This window comes from Marmota monax, unplaced genomic scaffold, assembly GCF_021218885.2.
Source record: "Marmota monax isolate L192 unplaced genomic scaffold, Marmota_monax_Labrador192_F-V1.1 WCK01_AAM20220418_F8-fsc00002, whole genome shotgun sequence".
Lineage (NCBI taxonomy): Eukaryota > Metazoa > Chordata > Mammalia > Rodentia > Sciuridae > Marmota > Marmota monax.
In genome coordinates, this window is record NW_026693571.1 from 10,419,505 (window position 1) to 10,441,035 (window position 21,531).

General features: G+C 37.4%; 1 protein-coding gene across 2 annotated transcripts in view; it reads left to right on the forward strand.

The window, feature by feature from the left end:
* Papss1 (3'-phosphoadenosine 5'-phosphosulfate synthase 1) overlaps positions 1 to 21,531 on the forward strand; it is a 112,383-nt gene that overhangs the window by 38,376 nt on the left and 52,476 nt on the right. For both annotated transcript variants that reach the window (XM_046459090.2, XM_058583782.1), the window contains exons 3-5: positions 385 to 620; positions 4,973 to 5,111; positions 9,082 to 9,200. In XM_046459090.2, the coding sequence (XP_046315046.1) occupies positions 385 to 620; positions 4,973 to 5,111; positions 9,082 to 9,200 (494 nt within the window). The remainder of the gene's footprint in view (positions 1 to 384; positions 621 to 4,972; positions 5,112 to 9,081; positions 9,201 to 21,531) is intronic.

The window sequence follows — 21,531 nt, forward strand, 5'->3', positions numbered from 1 at the left end:
TAATAGGTGATGATCCTGCAATATATAGCTAACTTTTAATATTTCACTTACTTTTGTCCTTTCCTTTTATTCCTTTATAAATAATTTGAGAATTTAACTTTTTAAATTGGTGGTATTTTAGTATTAATAAGAAGGCAAAGTATGAAAAACATACCCAATCATTTTAGAACTTATTGATGACTTCTAGGATACCTTTGGGCATAGAGATGTAATCAAAAACAAGTGTTTATTTACTAGGTAAATAATCTCAAATGAAAACATTGGATAAGAATGTTCCTGAGAGACCTATGTGAATCATGAATACATTTAAGCCTGTTATTAAAATTCTTTGGTAGTTACTGTTCTAACTTTACATATGGAATCTCTCTGGCTGTTTACTTTTAGGCTTGTCTGGGGCAGGGAAGACCACTGTGAGCATGGCTTTGGAGGAGTACTTGGTTTGCCATGGCATCCCATGCTACACTTTGGATGGTGACAATATTCGTCAAGGTCTTAATAAAAATCTTGGCTTTAGTCCTGAAGACAGAGAAGAGAATGTTCGGCGCATTGCAGAAGTTGCTAAGCTGTTTGCAGATGCTGGTTTAGTGTGTATCACCAGTTTTATATCACCCTATACTCAGGTTTGTGGATTTTGTGCCAATGCTATTCTGATTACATCAATTGAAAATGTGGTATTAGAGTACCTAACTGAAACAGTGACTTGTTCTTTGAGGTTAACTCCAAATTAAAATAACCTACACAGTTCTGTGCTGTGACTTTTCTGAGTAAATCCAGTTTTGGGAAAAGCTGCTGTTATAAAAACAGGTTTTTATAATCTAGAGTATAATAAAGTTATTGAACTTAAGCCCATGGCTAAATTATTTCAAGCTTGACGTTTCAGTTCAGTAAACCTATTGTGAACACTTGGCAGATGTCAGACACCAGGAAAAGTTCAGGTTTCTTAACACATGTCCTTTATGATGTCATTGATCTTGATTCTTTTTTCTCAGTTCCCGTCACACTCTGACTTTATAGAGACCTTAGCAACACCAAGTCACTTTTTGTATTTCTCTGAAAAAAGTCATGTTGTTCTTTATCTCAGGATTTTTGTTTCTCCCTGACTCAGAAGGCATTTCTCTCCTTCCTCTTGCCCATCTTTTCTTAGCCTCAGTTGAGTTCTCTTCAAAGTTTGAGACTCAGGTTAGGCATCTCCTCCTCATAAGCACTTTTCTTCCTCCCTCAGGCTTTGTTGGGCTCTGTCTTTTATGCCCTTGTTATTGTACTTTAACACATTACTTTACAATGTCCTAGTTCACTGGTGCTGCTTATAGTACCAGTAGCGATAATAATAGTAGCTAACATTTATTGAACACTTACCTTTTTTTCCCTTTGGTACAGGGATTGAACCCAGGGGTGCTTAACCATTGATCCATCTCCCCAGTCATTTTTTTACTTTGAGACAGGGTCTCCCTAAGTTGCTTAGGGCCTCTCTAAGTTGCTGAGGCTGGCTTTGAGCTTGTGATTTTCCTGCATCAACATTCCGAGTCTCTGGTATTACAGGTGTGTGTCACTGCATCCAACTGTTGAACACTTACTTAAATATGCTGCTAACTGTTGTAAAGTGCTTTTATGTGAATTAACTCATGTAGTTCTCATCTTCAGTGAGGAAGGTATATGTGAGGAAACTAAGGTGTACATTGGCCAAAGTCACATGCTATACTGGTAAAGCAAGGATATACACTTGGACAGTGTGTCTCCAGGACCCGTGTTCTATCCACCATGCTATGTTGCCTCCAAATTCCACGGATTCCTTGAGTGTTAAGGTCTTCTTTATGTTTGGTCTTCTTTAACTTGGTACCAAAGCCAGATTCTTAGTGTTCGTTGAATGACAACCTATTGCCCTTAGAAAGCCCAGATGTCAAATACTAAGCAAATTTGTATAGCGATTCAAAGCAGAGTCTGTCATTGGAGTTGGACACAGGTGGTTTATAATCTCACCTCTGCTGGTTGTTAACTGTTATGGCCTTGGCCAGTTCACTTAACTTTCTTAAGCTCCATTAATGCCTAATTAACGGTCTTTCTGAGGATTAGATAAATCAAGCACGAAAGTCCTCAGCAAAGTGTCTGGCATGTGACAAATATTCAACAATGTAATAAATAGTACTGGCACAATTCTAGTACTGTATTAGAAACACATTTTTTTTTTTTTGAGAGAGAGAGAGAGAGAGAGAATTTTGTAATATTTATTTTTCAGTCTTTCGGCGGACACAACATCTTTGTTTGTATGTGGTGCTGAGGATCGAACCCAGGCTGCACGCATGCCAGGCGAGCGCGCTACCGCTTGAGCCACATCCCCAGCCCAGAAACACATTTTAATGATCATGTAGACTTTTTTAAAACAAAATTTGACCTGTAAGAAGTGTCAGATTGTTAACCTCACAGGTTCAGTTAATTGAAGAATGGCAGAAGTCCTAAAGTGTTCCCTGAGGACTAGCTATACTTTTTATTTTCCTGAAACCTTGGAATCAGTGTCAATCTGTCAGTTTAAAGTGTATCAGAAGAAATATGTAAATAGAACGAGTGTTATTTAGCATTTCTGAATCCTTGGGTATGAACAATTTTAAAGGAAACATAATCATAGTGAAGTTCTTGTACCTTCTGTGCATCTTTGCAACTCTTGGGACATTGGCAAAGTCAGTGAGACTTGCTTTGGAGAGCTACCAGCTGAGGCTAGGTATCTAAAAGTCTTTGCTGATCTCCCTGCCTTGTGTTCATAGTGTGGATCAAAATCTTTGTTGTCCTCATTTGTAAAAGCTCTAAGAATGAGGTTGGAGTATGTTTAGGGTATGTCAAAATTCATAATATTTGGGTTGGACCGTGTAATATAGGTATGTATATTTTCCTGTCCAGTCATGATCAAATTTATGCATTCAGTAAATGTGTTTGGGGCATCTTGGTTCTAAACACAAACCTAATAGTTCTAGTATTAATTATTAATAGCTCAATGAGTAAAGGCCTGAGAATGGTGGGACCAGCTGTAGCACTGTAAAATCCACACCTCTTATCTTGATGGTGGTGGGAAGTCTCTGAAGAGTCTAGTAGGATGATAAGACTTACATTAGCTGGTACCTTGGAAATAGTGCAGAGTGTGGCTTTGAGCATTGAGAATACTGATGAAAAGGATGTTCAAGTTGTTCCAGTGAGAGAAATGAGGTTGAATGGGGAGTGGGGAAATAGGGCAGATGGGGTTGGTGTGGCACATAGAGGTAATAATCTGAAGGACTTTTGACCCAGTGAATGTTGGGAGAGGTAAAGAATCAGACCAATTCAGGTTTAAGAGCGCATAGTGTTGTCATACCTTGGGCAGTAGAAGGAGGAATGCAGGTTTGGAAGAAAAGAGACTGGATTCATTGTTGGTCATATCAGTTTGAGGCGCCTGTGGGATATCCAGGTATTTAGGAAGAAGTTGATGTATGTTTAATTTCAGAAGAGAAGTCAGGGCTTGGGCTTCAGTGTTGGTGTATATGTTATTTTATTTTTTGGTGTATGTGTTCTTATTTATACTATGGAGGCAGCTGAGTAGAGTGCTCAAGGCCTGCTGAAGATGAGCAGCATGCTATGGTGGAGTGTGGGCAACCCTTGTGTTTAAGGGAAGCAGTGCATGCCTGATCTAATACCTCCAGAGGCTAAGTAAGGGAAGAGGGTCACAGGTTCAAGGCCCCCCTTCACAAGTGGTTTCAAAATGAGAAGTAAGGGAAGGGCAAAGCGAGGGCTGGGAGCCAGACGGAATGTGCAGGGGAATGATTGGGGAGTCACAGTTAGGATTCTGTTGGGGTGGCAGTGCGATATGAAGTCAGATTCCTGGCATTTTAAGCACTGAAAAGCAGCTGAGATGAAGGGAAACTTTTTGTATGATTTGTTAGTTTTAAATGGATGAGAGTGACTTGTGTAATGCTTGTGGGGAAAGCAGTAGAGAAGGGTATGGCTGATGATTTCAGATGGAGTAGGGAGAACGCGTTGAACAGCATTCATGTCATCCTACAGGATGACATGAAAGGGGAGGGGATTTAGACTATGTGAAGGGTGGAGTGATGGGGAGGATAGAAGATTGTTAGGATGTAGATACATTTGTATGACACACTTGACCAAGAGCTTTTGTGCCTGGGGATTTTCTTTTGAAAAAGAAAGTACTGTCATCTGGTCAGAATGGAGCAAATAGGCATGGTTTTTTCAGAGGGCTCAAAAGAAAGGTGGCATATGCTAAAATGTAGGAAAAGAACGGCGGAAGTTGAGGAACTAGCTTTGGAAATATGGGCACTGCAGTGTGGTTAATACAGAGTACAAATGTGGAGCTTGCACTTGAACAAAAGCCAAATGAAGCATCCCCAAGGTAGAGCTGGCTTTTAGTTAAGAGAGGGAAGAGGATGATGTTGACTTTCAAAGAAAAAAGTGTTCCAGTGGGGTGGAGAGTTTAGATAGAGCGATAAAGGTGGTTTCTAGAGGGTTGCTGGTTAGGAGCTGTACAGACAGATATGTTTTGGCAATGCTAGAGAGAGGCGGCTGCAAGGGCTGCATTTGGTGAAGGAGTAAGCCAGCATTGGAGTTCTGGATAGACTTCTTTTGTGAAGTCACTTTCATGCTAACCTGGGATGAGGTTAAAGGTGATAACAGAGGCCAGATGACACCTGCATTCCAGCTGGACTTTGATTCAGGTTTCCAGTTGAATTTAGGTCAGAGTATTCATGGAACATCCATTGTTTCTCTTCTGGAACTTTCCAAGATGTTGGGTTTGCATTCATTAGGCTAATGAATATTAACCTAATAATGTCTTGGATTTGTTCATTTCAGTTTATATTTTTAAAATATAAATTAATTTTTCCTGATATATTTTCCACTAACTCAGTTGGAAAGCACTTTTACTTGTTGTTATATGGTACCCTTGATGTGTGTGATCACTTTTTGTTGTTTCTGTGCTTGTCGTGTTTTTTTAAAGGATCGAAACAATGCAAGGCAAATCCACGAGGGTGCAAGTTTACCCTTTTTTGAAGTCTTTGTTGATGCTCCTCTGCATGTCTGCGAACAGAGGGATGTCAAAGGACTCTACAAGAAAGCACGAGCGGGAGAAATTAAAGGCAAGTAATATTTTCTTCCCAGTTTCTCTTTGCTTAGATATTTTATGTTTCCACCTGTCTGATACTCTTTTCTCAGAGATTGGGTATATTCAAGTGAGTATTCAAATGACTTGGGGCTCCTTGAGGACAAAGGTGGGTCCATCTCATGGTTCTCTTTCCTAGGCCTAGCAGCAGTAGAGCACTGTGCACTTATTGTTGGTCATGTTGGAATCTTACTCACAAGACAGAGTTGCGACTTTGAGAGGTGGTGGAAGCCTACTTGGTAAAGTGAGGTGTCTAACATTAGATTACTTACTAGCTGCCACCACTTCTACAGTTTTTGTTTCAGTGAAAATGGAGGACTTAACCGAACTACTGGGAAAAATGCCTTATATAAGCATCTTGATTTTTAATTTTTTTCTTAAGTTGTTGATGGACTTTATTTATTTATTTAGCCAAGAATCGAACCCAGTGCCTCATATGTGCTGGGCAAGTGCTCTACCACTAAGCCACAACCTCAGCCCCTATTATAAGTATCTTGATGGCAAGAAAAATAGCCTATTTTTATTTATCATAGTGCTTGGAATGGTCCACTATTCAATCCAAGTAGGACTAATATATATCACTGATTCTATCAACATATACACTCTTTGCTTTTTTAGGTTTCACGATCTGCTCCCAGAGTTTCAACTGTGGTGAACATTAGACATTGAAGGAAAAACTGAGGACCAGTTTCTACTGTTGCCTTTGATACCAGTCACTATTTATCTTATAGACATTCTTGACATTAGGGAAATAGGACATGCCAGCATAAAAAAAAAAAAAGATAGATTACTCATTGAGCATTGTTTAGGGATGAGTGATTCATGCAGGAAATTTTTGTCTTCCCAACAGGGGGTGTGGTAGCCTGGGACCATCATAGGATCTATCAGGAGCTCTGTGATTTTAGATTTTGGTATTCAGTTTCTGAACCTTAAAAGTGAAAATTAAACCAGAGGGAAAATAATTGTTATTCTGGGAATGCTTTACTAGATGAGACAAATTCTGCCTGCCTTGGTGACATCTCATTCTGTGAACAAGTCTGACGTGCTTCCTGTCAGTTCTACCATGGAGGCCCAGCTTCTTGACAAGGCCTGCTGCATATAATCCCTTCATCCACTAAGCTTCTTGACTCAGAACAGGCAGCTTGACTGGAATAGTGACAGTGGGAGGGAAACCAGTTTAGCCCGTAGCTCCATCACTCCAATGATGGCCAGTTTCACTTCAGCTCTATACAGAGATTGGTCACAGAAAAGCCAAATGGTATGTACAGGACTCTGCAGTCTAAACCTTTTACTTCTCTTAATTGTAGTTGGTTTTGTTGTTTTTGCAAGGGTGGATTTGTGAGGGAGGTAGGTGTGTCTGGCTGGCTGGAGTAAACTAAACCAGTTGTGAGCAGGGACAACATCTTGAGCATTTTTGTATTTTAAAATTTTGTACAGTGTGTGGCCCAGTGTATAATACCTGTCACACACATTCACTTGTTGATTAAATGAAAAGCAGGCGGGAGAATGGGGTGTTCAATACATATTTCACTGCTTTCTATTTGTGGGGTATATGTTTGGTGCTTAGGAATGAAAAGATGATTAAGACCAAATTCAAAATGTCCTGGAGTCACTTGGGTTTGTATCTATAACTGGGGTGTTCATTTCAGTCTGTTTTTTTTTTCCCTTTTGTTTTTAACTTTCCCAAGTATTGGCTGTATTCCTCAGAAAATGATCCTTAGGTTAACTTATTTGTGTGTATGTGTGTACTCATATATGCTGATTTATTTTAGGTTTGTCCTATTGCTAGGGTTCCTGATTATAGCACTATTTAAAAAAAAAAATCATTTGCTTGTTAAACACCATTTTGTAGTTTCAGAGCTGTGGTGGTAAACATTCAAGAACAGACAAGATCTCATACATTCAGTGGACCTCAGTCTTTACTAGACCTTTAAAGACATTTATTAGGCAGTGAATATATTCCTGTCATCCATTCCACATGTGAATTATGTCACGATTCCTACTCAAGTAGTTACTTATTATTGACTTAAATATAAGTGTTTTCCTCACAGCATGCATTTGTTGCAACTACCTAGCTAGCTGGGTGGAAAACTCCTGAATCTCTGCAGCATCAAGCCAAGTCTTTAACAAAGCTTTGCTAGCTTTGTTGCACATTGGCTTTACTTTGAGAAGTCTTATAACCAAGGGCTAAAGCTGGAGAAATCATGGGGTAGGACTCCAGTGAATCGCCACAGTTTCAGTCAGAACTTTACAACCAATGTTCTAACTGGAATTATTTTTCCTCCAGTTATTTTATTGTGACCCATCACTAAATACGGTTGGCAGATATTTTTTCTTGGATTCAAGACTTCAAATGATGCTTAGAAATATGAAATAGGAAAAAAAGAAATAAGTGTGCTATAGGGTTATAGTACATATTTTAGAACTCTTTGGCTAACTATACTTTTTAATAGGAATGATTTTAAATTTATATTTGCCATTCTAACCTAAGATTGGCCTAAACTTTCCAAGTTAGGCAGGACTTGAATAACTTACATTGGTGTAACATCAGGGTGTCAGGAGCCTAGCTTGGGCTCAGCTGACTTATTCTGGGGAACTGTTGTATATTCTTTTCTCTGCAGTTATGTAGAAACACACGTACAACAGGGAAAATCTAGTTAGTGGTTAATATCTCAATTGATAACTATTCGACTGTGGAATCTATTTGGTGATATCATGGACTCATCATTTTTATTTATGTTTTACTTAAGCTAATGTTAATTCATGTTGCCTTAATACTTGCTATCTAATGGCAGAAGAATCCTGCAGAGCTTTGATTCTGCCAAGGATAATCCATGTGACTGTAATGGACAGATTGACTTAGTGTCAGTTTTTGCATTGAGAGGGAAAAGACTGTTCAGTTTGGTTGTATGTCTAGAGCTCAGGTACGATGGCCTGTATTCCTGTGGAGAGGGAAGCTCTGGGTTATCCAGTGGTATCGTTTCTTTATTTATTCACAGTGTAGGCATTTACTTAAGAGGGAAAAAAAGAAAAAAGGTGACAGAACTATAGTTGATCCTCATTATTTGTGGGCTCTTTGTGTATTTGCCTACTAAAAATATAAAACAATTTAAAAGATTGCCTACTTGATAAAAGTTATTTGTAACCCTCAACTCAATACCCCTGTAACTTTTGGGGTCACTTGTGGACAGGAGGACAGTGATGAACAGTGGGAATCACTTGATTGACATGTTTCCAGCCGAAGTCAACAAAGGTGACACTTGGCCTTCTTGTTTCAATTCAAACCTTAAATACATGTCTTTTTTGCACCTGATTTAATACCATGTGTGTGATTTTTTTCATTTTAATGCTTTTTTTTTTTTTTTAAATGATTTAGCTCTTTAAATTGTACCCTAGTGCCAAAAATGCTGTCTAGCACCTCTGAGGACAAGAAGACTGTGATGTTGCTCATGGTGGAAAATACACATGCTGAATAACTTGCGTATTATCCAGTATGTGTTAGGTAATTGCCATTCTCTTTCAGGCAGGAGTTTTAGTACACTCGGCTGTGAGTCCAATGTAAAGGAATTGATATGTTAAATAAAGTATCTTTTAAAAGAATAACACCCAAACAAAGTGAAAGAATTGACCAGTTGGCAAAATTGTGACCAGAGGCTGTCAGGAATCCAGTCTTGTAGTTTACTAAGGAGCAGTGGTTCAATATTTACTTATTTAGTATTTGTGACAACTTTGTTGAACATAATTAGACTGGATAATGATAATTGATTCTATGTGTTTATAGAAGAAATGGAAATTTAATTAGAACTCTTCTCCCAAGAAAGAAGTGTCAGTTCCATAATCCTGAACTGAGAAGGAACAGCATAAATATTAATTTCAAGTAGAAACTTGTACTGAAGAAACCAGCTATTTTAATTTCTACCTCCTCTATTATCTGATACCTTTTAAAGGTTTCACTGGAATCGATTCTGAATATGAAAAACCAGAAGCCCCTGAATTGGTGCTGAAAACAGACTCCTGTGATGTAAATGACTGTGTCCAGCAAGTTGTGGAACTTCTACAGGAACGGGTAAGAGACAGTGAAAAGAAGAAAAACCGGAGAAGAATTATATCCATCTTGTAACCCTCCCCCTCCAAGAACATGGTAATGTTAATATTGAACGATATTTGTATTTTAAATTCTTTAAGGGCCAACAGTTTTCTCTGTGTGTGTCATTGTGTTGGGTATTGTGGGGCATGCTTCATATGTACAATATATGAAATATTCTGGTTAAGTAAACTTCTGAAAACTTAGGAATAACATAATCTTTTATCAGTAATTTTACCACATCAATACCTAATAGCAGAAATCCAGCCATGATTATTCAGCCTTGCAACTTGGTATTATTGTGTTCAAGTTGAGGTACACAATATTGTTAACTTTCCCTAGACATTTAGGGAATGCCTGCATTTTCCCTGTGACAATTTGATAGGTATCCTTAGGGTTGAATTTTATCAAGGGATTCTGTTGAGGGTAAAGTTCCAGAACATAAGGACCCTTCTCTTGTAACTGGGCATATTGAAGCTTAAAGAGTCCTGATATTATCCAGGGTGCTCAAACCCACTAACAGGTGCATGGTTTCTTGACTCTGTTCTGTGTTTCTAGAAGTTTTTTTTCTTTTCCTTCTCCTTTTGCTCAGTCACACATTGATTAAAAGCCCATAACTATAGTTGGTCTTAGTCCTAGGGTCTGACAGTGCAGAGGTTAATCAGCTGTGTTTCCATTCTTGAGGGATTTACATTGTAGGGGACAGAAACAAAAAAAGATGATGTAACTCCTACAAAGTGTTAGAAACCATGATTTCAGTATGTCTGTGGTATCTTGGAGCCACGGAGGAATTACTGTGGAAAGGCTTTCAGATCTTTCTCTTCTGCTCATTTTAAAAAGATACTTCTTCTGTTAGGTATGAAATTTTGAGTTGACAGTTTTGTTTTGTTCTTTTCTTTCTGTTCAGTATTTAAAGATGTTGCTCCATGGACCTTGTTTGCATTATTTCTGAGGAGAGTTTGATGTCTTGTCTTTGTTCGCTATAATTGTTCTCTTTTCCCCCATCTGAACCAGGATTTTCTCTTAATTCTTTTTTCTTAGCAGTTTTGGTATGATATATCTAGGTCTTCTAGTATGTTTGGGTCTTTTTCTTCCAGCTTAGGGTTCTCTGACCTTCTTGGGTTGGTAAAGATTGTTCCAAAGTTTTAAGATGCTCTTTTTAAAAATTCTTTCCTATTAATAATTTAGTTTGATAATTTTAATTCACTTACTTTTAAGTTCCTGATTCTTCCCTGTATCTATTAATAGTGATATGCGTATGGAAGAAATTTTAAAACTCTGGTAATCATTAACAAACAAATTTGTCATCATTTGGCTCTCCTTTCCATGTAGTATACAGGGAAATTCTGTTGAAATTCTCCATCTTTTCATGCATGTTGTCCACTTTTCTACTAGATCACACAATCATGAGTTATAATATTATATTTCAAATCCTATATGATGGTTTGAACATCTGGGTTGTTTCTGGACATGGCTTTGTTGATTGTGTTATCACTTGACAGTGTTTTTGTTTTTTTGGCCTTTTTGTGGTATCTTGTGATTTACTTTATTGAAGACTGGATATTGTGTCTACATGAATAGAAGAGATTTGAGATAAATAATGTTTACTCCATGGGGACATCTCTTTTTCTGCTGTGCTTTTAATGTAGTGAATTGAATTAATTCAGTTGGTATTCAGTTGCCTTTCTCCTTATTTTATAGTTCCTCTTATTGTACCACAGGTTTCAAATTTTTCCAGGGGTGAGTTGCTTTACCTTGTACTGGTGTGGAGCCTGGACTGTTCTTGGGTTTTTCTCAGTGCAACTGGTCCAGATTTCTGCATCTTCTGCGTGCCCATTCCACAGAAGGTGTCTCTTTCCCTACTCTGTTCCTCTTTCAACAGTAAACTGCTGTTGCTTATTTTTTTAGTGCTAGGCTCATGGTAGGAAAACCACAGTGATGGTTCTAGGTCTCATGGTTCAGCTTCAGTCTTAGGTAGGACCTAAGTATCCTCTTAATGCCTTTGAGTCTTGAGGCAGGTTTTCCTCAGTGTCTGCCTCTTCCTGACATGGCAGTTAACTTCTTTGAACCTGGGATGTCCTGTGGGTGAGTTTCCTATTTGTCACATCACTAGCACGTTTTGTGTCTATTTACCTGGTTTGTATCAGTGCAGGATCTTGGGCCCAAGAGGATTTCTCCACCTCCTTTTCTTCAGCAGATCCTATTTGATTCTACCATTCCCCTAGATGGACTCTAGGAGTGGACCCTAGGAGAGCCTCTGCCCTTGTCCATTGATTTAAGGTTTTTGTGTATATGAGGGAAGGGTTTGGGAAATGGGCAGAGTTCTGTGACTGTACCACTGAGGAAGACTCTTAGTCTCCAGACTTGACTCTTGAGCTTTCTTCTGAGCACCTGTTTTTGGTCTTTTTATGACTGAATACAGAAACCTTTGTTCCCAGGGATCCCAGTTATACTCACCTGCCACACTACTCTATTCTCAGCCTTTAAAAACTTTGAACATATTTTAGCTGTTTTCTTCTTACCAGCCTTTATTCCTCCCGTGTTCTGGGAAACAGTTCTCACTTCTTGTCTTTTCTGGGTGGCCCTTGTCACTCGAGAGTAGCAGTTCAGCTCACCGTTTTAAGACCTTAGTTCTGTGATGGGCTCAAGAAAGTTTGTTTTTTTTAGATTAGCTGGCCTTTTCACTTGTTGGTAATGTTCTCCTGCGGCACTTCCACATCTCATTTTCAGTGAATTTTTACACTACTGTTACTGTTGGTGCTTGTGTTAGCTTTGCATTACTGTAAGAAACTCCCTGAAAGTCAACTTAAAAAGAGAAGTTTATTTTGGTCCATGGTTGATTAGCCCTGTTGCTTTGAGTCTGTGATGAGGCAATGTATCATGGTGGGAATGAGTGGCAGAGGAAGCTGCTCAGCTCATGTTGGCCAGGAAGCAAAGAGAAAGAGGAGGGCTGGAGTCCCAGTGTTTTCAAGGACATGACCAGACTTCTGTCCACTAGGCCTCACATCTTAAAGGTTCCCCACCTCCCAATAGCACCACAGGGCTGAGGATCAAGCTTCCAACACTTGGGCCTTCAAGGGACATTTGTGATCTACACTATGGCAGTATTAATGATAGTTTTCATTTATATTGGAATAAAATCCTTGCTTAGACATGGATTATAATTTTCTGTCTTTTTCATTGAAACTTTCATTGTGATTCCAATATTTTTTTTTATTTTGATTGTAGTTTTATTTGCTTTTTTGTACATTGAACTTAAGTTTTTTAACTTGAGTGTTATTATATCAAAGTTATAAAGTATCACATAAAGTTTTAAATTTCATTAGGTTTGTTCTATTTTTATATCTAATTAAGGAATCTTAAGTGTTTTACAAAATCCCAGAAAAATGTGCATAGATAACTTTTTATATAATTTTATGGGGCTCATGAATCTCTGAGGCTGTTTTATGGCTAGAGATGATTTCAGATAACTCTGACATTTATAAGTATTTTGACAGGTACTGAAGGTATCTCTCTTCTTTTCTGTTTTTATTCAATTTGTAATTACTTTTTTTAAGGCCCTTCTTAGAGTAGCATCCTTTGTGTTTAATGCTTTACTGACATACAGGCTTTTTTTTTTTTTTTTTTTTCCATTGTGTGGAGGAAGATGTTTTGTTGTTTTTATTTTAAAAACATTTTACTTTGAGAAAACGTTGCATTTCCTCTGTAAGTCTAAAAATAACAGAGAATTCCCATACATTCTTTACAAGTTGTGCTGATTTTTCCACTGATTTACTTTCCTGATTCAGAATTCAGGATATCATATTCAGAATTAAATTGATTCTTAACCATAGTTCTGTAAAGTGATGATGCAGACTCCTATGGTATGTGTCATACACAGGATTTTACATCTTTTTTCTTTTTTTCTTTTTTTTCTCTAACAGTTAAAAATTGAGGGTAAGTGCTATGGTATGATGTTACCACACCTCCAGTTCTGTATGCCTTTTGGTATTTGCAGAATCATCTTTCTGTCATGTAGTCTATTTCCCCCTTTCATTCTAAAACATTACCTGATTTTTCCCATTGTTTTTAGAATCAGGGTGACTTGTGTTCCAGGTTCTTCATAGTTTGGTACCAAGCTGCGTATTTTCTTATTTGCTGACCCTATGTCTTTCACTGTAGTATTTTCTGTTTCTCTGTGTCTTTGTGTCTGTTTCTCTCTTTCTGTTGCTTGTCTTAATCTCTGTAGTCCTAATTAATGCTTTCTTCCTAATTTGTTTGTGCCTAATTAATGAATATATGAATTGCCTTTGATTTTTTACAGATATTAGTCTGTATTATGCCTGCTAGTTAGTATGATGATTGGGTAATTTTATTCAAAGTTTGAAAAAGAGTGATAGATCAATTAATATTTGCTGAGTACATATATAAGGCACATATATGCAGGGCATTGTTTTTTTTTTTTTTAAATAATGCATTCTGCTTATCAGAATCTGGGGAAGAGGTTTCTTTTCCTAGTTTAGCTTCCAACTACCTTTCACCTGAATTACTATGGTAGTTTCCAAAGTGATCTTTGTACTGAGTACTTTCTACGTGTTTTGTAATTTTATTCATGCAGTAAATTTATGAATATTTCAGAGAAGTTAAGACACTTGCTGATGACTGCAGAGTCACTTTCATATACTTTTACTTTTAGGACTCTTCTCATTACATTTTAGTACAATGTAATTAAATATGTATCCAGAAAGGGATTCTGGTTATATTTGTTTAGGACAGAGAAGATTTCAAATAGTTGAAAAATTATTTGTTTTTATCTTAAAAGTTGAGTAGTAACAAAAGAAGAAATACAAATGCTTCCATAGTATGATTGCTGTCTTTTGATGTCACTCTTCTTTGGGCCAAAAAATTTCAGTTACATGCTTTTCTAAGTAAGTGACTCACTTCCCATTGAAAGCATGTGAATATTTTTCTGTTGTTCTTGGTTGATTTTATTAATTTAAGAAATACTTAGTGGCTTATGTAGTTGACACTGTTTTAAATACTTGAGATGTGACTGTGAATTAAGCAATAAAATTTCCTGTCTTGTGTACCTTAAATTTGGGTTCTCACCACCACTGTTTTGTTTATAATGCATGGACTAGAATGACTGTAGAGAATTTTCCTTTTTTTGTAACATGATATAGAATTTCAGAATACAATTGAAAGAAACACACACACACACACACACACACACACACCTACCTACATCTCCTTTGTTTCGCTCATAAAGTTGAGTCTGTAGTGGGCATAGAGCACATGGAGAAACAAATGAATACCTGACACTCAGCTCAAAGTTCAGTTAGTTGGTGGGATTCTGGGAGTACATTTGCCCACTGCACCCACACTGAAAATAACTTGATGTAGTGAGTGTGTACTTTTCATAGCAAACTCTGTCCATCCAGGGTTAGCAAATTCATTTCAGCTTCATTTTTATCACAGGCATTAATGAGGTTTTCTACAGGTGGGTTCTGAAGGAGAACATAGTAGAGTCTAAACATAGATTAGGAGATGAGGGGAATGAATATGTCAGGTGTACTGGTGCCTTAAAGCAAAGGCTAATGACCTCATCTCCATAGTTCATAGTATGTAGTGTGATGACAGCGTGAGTTTACAGTATGACAGTATTAAGAGTAGAGGTCCTGCATTAGCCAGCATTATGTATGAGAGTACTGTGTGTGCTGAGAGAGACTGCCACAGGCGCAGTTGGACACCCTCAGTATCTCAGTAGCACTGTTGGATTGAATTTGTTACAGTCTGAGAAGTGGTGATGATACAAGGTTGTTTGTCCCAGAGAGCTGGATCAGGAGTGATTGAGTCTGCAGTCCATAATCTTTGTCTTTTTACTACATGGTTTTTTATTAATAGCTAGATTATTCCCTTTCTAGTTTATTTCTGAAATGTGAATCTTTTCTCTAATCTTTCACATTCCTTGACAGTTGTTTTCTAAGTGTAGTTGGGGCTAAGAAATGGAGAGGAGAGCATTTCATTGATCTTAGAAAGATTAGTATTTTTAGAATAATTTTGAATTATTTCAGAGTAAGTCAAAGATAATACTGCTTGGGTTGGAAAGAATGTAACCATGTAAAAAAAAATAATAAACTACCATGTCTGTTACCTGTTAGTTGGTTAGTGAAATGTTTGTTCTGTATAGTGTGAAATAAGAAAGTGCTTGTAAGTTACTTAATTTACCTTTGTCAATCTGAAATAACAAAAGCAGAGATCCACTGAAAATAACAAATTTACTGCCAAATGAACATTTTAGTAGGATAGTGCTGCCAAAGTAAACTGAATATTTAAGGAGGCAAAGTGGACAGACAGGGCCTTCTAAAGCTGAAGTGCAGAGGGTTAGATAAACTCTTTTGGAACAATTATCATTGGCTACAAAGATGAATGCCATGAGTGGCAGCAGCCCCAAGGTTGGGCAGACAGTTGCTGGGCAGTTGTCCTCACAGAAGTACTTTGTGCTTAAGTTTGCTGCAGTCTTTATGCACTGTGGTCTGGTAGTAGTTACCTGTAATAGTTCTTGTTCAGACATATGTGCAAGGGATTCCCTCCTTCATGACCTCTGGGCTTTATTTATTTTTTGTTAGAATTTGACACATTTTGATTCAGACAACTTTCCCACCTTGGAAGGCTGGGGCACATTTTACCAGAAGGTTATGATTTACTTGGTTGTAAAACCTGAATCTAAGTTGTGAATGGGTGACTTATGCCTCTTAAAATGAACACTTTATTTCTAAAATGAGCTAAGTAAAATTTATCTTCTTTTCAGGTTCAGTTTTGTTAGACTTTTGAAGTCTTTTTTTTTTTTTTTTTTCTTACACCAACCAGACCTTTGATCTTTGAGGTCATCTGGGTGTCCAGCAATTCCATTCATTTCTTACCTATCTGCAGTTAGTTCAGTTCACAGGTTAAGTGCTCAGTCCCATAGGACTACCTCTGTTTCAGATGATAGCCATGAATGAGGTTTGAGGCCCCACTTTTATGCCCAGCTGATTACAAATTATCAAATCTGGTAGGTGGGATATCCCCCCACCTACCAGATTTGATAATTTGTTAGACCGACTCATGGAACTCAGGAAAGTTCTTTATTTACTATTGCTGATTTATGATGAACTCAGGCTTTTTGTTTGTTTTAATGAAGGCTTTATATAGGCATGAATGATTAAGTCTTTGGTCATTGAACTCAATCTCTGACCCTTTTCTCCTCCTCAAAGGTAGGGTGGGTGAGACTGAAAGTTTTAACCCTCAGATCAGAGCTTGGTCTTTGTGGAGACCAGTGCCCATCCTGGAGCTGTGTAGGAAAGATCAACCAAGAGGCATCTCAGTAAGACACTGAGGAGATTCCAAGGATTTTAGAAGTTGTATGCCAGGTACTGGAGACAAAGACAAAATTATCTGTGCATTTCCTGTTGTACCTTGACTTTTTATTATGGAAGAGGATAATGTGGTCTGACTTTCCAGAGAATGGTGGTGTTTGAGAAGTGCAGCCTCCATAAGAATAATAGTTATAAATGGAGTTCTCTTTATTTGATACTCAGCATTACTTTGGAGAGACTCTTCTGAAATGAATTCTATCTGGACTTTTTTATTTAATGTCTTTTAGCAAGATAAAGCATTTATTTCAGTGTTCAAGCAAAACATGTTTTTAGTATACTGTGCATTGGGTGTTTTAGGGTGATGAGTACCTCAAATACTGTGGATAATTGAGTGTAAAGGTACAGATCATTGATTTTCTTATCTCTCTTTTAGTTAGGATACATAATATAATTGGTATAGGTAATATGGTCATTGCTATAAAGACTACATTTCTTGGCATTTGGTCAAAGCATCTTCATTTTCTTAACATGTTTCATTTGGTGAGTATTCAACAATATAGAAGATACTAACAAATAATAAGGATTTTTAATTTAATTTTTCTCCCTAACCCTCCAGTGGTCACTAGATGGCCTGCTAGTATTGCACTTTAACTTGGCTTGTTATGGCATAAGGAAGTCAGCTTCTTGCTGCTGGTTTTAATCTAAAGTGATATTTTAAATACTGTTTTAAAATCTACCAAGAACTTGAGATTTACTAGTGCTATAAATTATTTAAAGGTTTGTCTTTTTACAAAATGGCGATTTAGTGCTCTAAATGGATTTTATACCACACATAAAAACCAAATTTTGCAGCTCAGTTTTCAAGTGTTGCCAGAATGTTGTTTGGTGTTCATGCTCTGGATGCATGTAGTTTAGATAATAGAAGTTTAATAGTTATATAAAAAAATGAATGATCCCTAGTGTTCAAGTCTGTAAAACAGATTTGGCTCTAGAGGAAACAGTACAGAAAATTCTTAAAGGAAAAACTTACAAATAGAATCACTGTTATGAACATATTCACACATATAGTATTCTTTCAGAAGGTTAAAATGAGAAGGCAGGCAGGAGCTACTGTTTTGGTGTCATGAGTGTTGTTTGTCCTGCCTGCCAGTGTCCAGGTAAAAACAAATAATCTATCTGGACAAGGATATGGATATAATATATGTTAGATCTTAGATTGTCTTAGGTTGTATTTATTCAGTCAAGAAAATAAAAGTGTTTGGATACCCAATTTGCATTTTAAAATTAAATTAATATTTAAAATTCATAACATGTAAGTGTTTCTAGACTTATAGGTTGTAGAACTCACCCGTCATTAATAGTCATGTGTGAATTGTTCACTGGGCCCTTGCACAGGACTCCTAGGAGCATCCTTGAGCCCCTTCTACCCTGAAGTGTGGGGAGACTGGAGCTCTGCAGAAGGGAGGGGAGGTGTCTAGGTATGTGAAGACTTTTTCTGGCCTGGCTTGTGATCTGTTTTTTGTTTCAAAGGAAATTTGCTGAAATAAAGGTTTTTATATGTACAAATTGAAGAAGAACACATTGTTTCTAATAGGCAACTGTGACTGGAAATCCTAATGAATCCCAAATAAAATGAATAGCTCATGTGGCAGGGACATCACATTCTGTTGTCCAGATATCTTGTCTCACTTTGAGGTGGTTTTGTTCCTTTTGGATGTTTAATGGTGGTTTTGAAAATGAGATTTGTCACTAGGATGTACTTGAAATTGCCTACGTCTGTATTTTTAAGATTCTTTTTGTATTCCTGATGGAGTCTCCCTCCTTTTGTCTCTACACTTAGAGTCTACATAGGAGTCAGTTCCACTGAGCAGATGTTTCATGTTCGTTTTGATTCATGCTGTATGTCTGCATTAATTCCAAAAATATGCATTTTATCTTTTGAAAAACAGTAGCAGCCCCTTGGATTTCTATTTGGCAATGTTTAGCCATCAGAGGAATTTGATATCCAAGTTGTGAGGCTTTTAAAAGTCACTTGAAAATATTGCAGTAGTGAATTTGAAAGGGGAAAATTTTATGAAATGCTCATAATGAAAAAATTGACTCTAAAATAAAATACAAAAAAGATTTTCTGCTGGCATGGTGGCACATGCCTATAATCACAGTGGCTCTGGAGGCTGAAGCAGGAGGATTGTAAATTCAAAACCAGCCTCACTTCAGAAACTTAGTGAGACCCTGTTTCTAAATAAAAAATAAAAAGGGCTGCGGATGTACCTCAATGGTTAAGTGCCTCTGGGTTCAATCCCTGGTAACCAAAAAAAGAAAAAAAAATTGAATTTTCCCTCATCTGAAAAGGTGATTAAAAACTCTTGACTGAAAATGTGTCCTTACTAAAACACAAACTCTGTGCACAAACTTTTAATGTTTTGTTTGGCTCAAAAATTATTTGTTTGGCTCATAGTGTAAGTATTAACCTGTTTCATGTTCAGACTAGTTGTCTTGTAGACAATAATTTGCTCACAAATTCTTGTACATATATGCCTTATCTTAGGTATATGGTTGGAAGGAAATGTAGAAATTTCATACAGAAACTTTTGTTACTTTGTATTTCTTCCTTTGACTCTCTTTCTAGGGGGACTAGAGTCAGGAACCTGCATGCACATTCTCATGTTGTGGTGGCTCTGCAGGAGACAGCTGCTGTGGAGGTAAAGCATAGCCCCAGTTGTGTGCCTGGAGCTTTGCAGCAGACAGTTCCCAGTGCTGATATTCCTCAGTATCTGTGAGCTGTACCTAGGGATGCTGGCTTAGGGAACTAGCTAAAAATGCCCTGTAGCATCCAAAAAAGATCATAAGATTAGTGTGCTGGAAGCTTTCTCTTCTGATTGTTGGCTCTTATCAGCAGTAAGTGTGGGGGAAAGGTGAGTAGCTGGCCTCCCCACAACATACAAAAACATATCTTGACCTTACAGTAATGCACATTTCAGAAATGCTTCAGAAAGAAAGTTTTATGGAAAGTCATACTCCTCACTGGAGTTGAGAATGAAATTCTTCTCTTGCCTGGAGTCCCTGTGTTATTTATTCCCAGATAGCATATTCTGGCTTTCAAAGTGCTGAGGAGTCTGAAGTGGCAGAAATGGAAGTTGGTTCTCAGTTAATTCACAGCAGCAGGGTTTGAAAAAGTTGGTTGAAAATTTTAATAGAACTATTCAGGCCTAATGGAAAAGTTAAGTAGCTTTACTTTTTTGCCTAGAACTCTGTCAGCACACTGAATGATCACATACTGGCTAGAAAGTGTGGACATTATAAATGCCTGATAAAATTTATTTGTGAAAGTAAATTATGAACAGTTTCTGTGACATAATATTTCATAATTCAGTTTTCATGGGAAGAACAGTGCACAGTATTTTTGGAGTTGAACAGTATTGGGATTTCAGTTGGAATCCCAGTTCTAACACTTACCAACTAATTATATGACTTTGGAAAAAAAATAACCTTATTTCTCTGGTTTTAGTGCTCTCATCTGTGAAACAGGAAATAATAATAAAATCTGCCTCAGAGTTACACTGAGGATTCTATGAGTTAATATACTGTATGTACAGAGTTTAGAACAGTTCTGATATGTAGCAGGCACACTATAATTATTATTTATTGAGCTTTTAGTGTGGGTTAAGTGCATTGGAAGACATTGTATCAGGGATTTGGGGCAAGTTAATAACCTCTCCTGGGCCTCAGTTTCTTCATTTGTAGAGGGAGGATGGGAATAGTTTCTTCTACCTTCATGGTAGAAGATTTTGCAAAGATTAAGTGAACCAATTCATGTGAAGCCCTTAGAACAATGTGCGGTGTTGTTGTAAGTATCTGGTTAATGTTAACCCCCACAGTTTAATTGTCACAACGGCACTGGAACCTATATGTGTGTCTTTTTTTTTTTTTTTTTAATTTTAGCATAAGAGGAGGAGATTGGCTGGGCGTGGTAGTGCACACCAGTAATCCCAGCAGCTCTGGAGGCTGAGGCAGGAGGATCCTAAGTTCAAAGCCAGTCTCAGCAAAAGTGAGGTGCTGAGCAACTCAGTGAAACCCTGTCTCTAAATAAAATACAAAATAGGGCTGGGGATGTGACTCAGTGGTTGAGTGCCTCTGAGTTCAATCTCCGGTACCAAAAAAAAGGAGATTGGTGGTAACATGTTAAGTAACCTGCTCAAGGTCTCACAGTTAAAATTTTAACACAGATCCTAGATACTAAAAGCCTGTGTTTTATTTCCTTACTTCACACTATTAGAGGTGGAACATTAGAAGTAACTGATAGACCCCTGTTCTTTTCATGTATCTTTTTTGGTTTTGAGATATTGTGTCCCCAAAGTTTTGTGATTAATATAAATATTTAATTTCAGATCTCTTGTGAAACCATATCGTACTCTTTCTTACCAAAATCCTAATGAATGCTTGCGTTTCGTGTTTCAGTGAGTTTTATCATTTATTTCCTGGTGTAGAGGATTTTAATTCTTCATTTTGCAGTTTCCAAGAATCTATGCCTCAAGCCTCCTCTTTGGGGGTTTACATATTCAAGAAGCTAATTGAACACGTCTGATGTATGTATGCAGTTCACTTAATGAATGTCATATTGTCCTTCCAGGAAAAGTTGATTCTGAATTTTTATTTTTAGTTGATGAAGTGTAATAGTGTTTGCATAGATTGCTGCCATTTGCCCTGTGATGTCCCTCTGTAGGTGGAGAACAGTTGGGTGGAAAGGTAGAACAATGACAGTGATGAACTTGTAGAGGGATATAGGGTAGTTTTTCCCCTCATTCCTCAATCCTAATTTTTTATAATTTTCAATAAATGTACTAAAAACAATTTCTGGAGTTGGAAGGCACAGAATGAACAGCCTTAAGCTATTTCTCTTGCTAGACTTAAAGAAGGATCTTTTTTTCCCCCGTGTGTGGTTTTCCTTTTCAAGTACACAGTTCAGTCAACTTTAT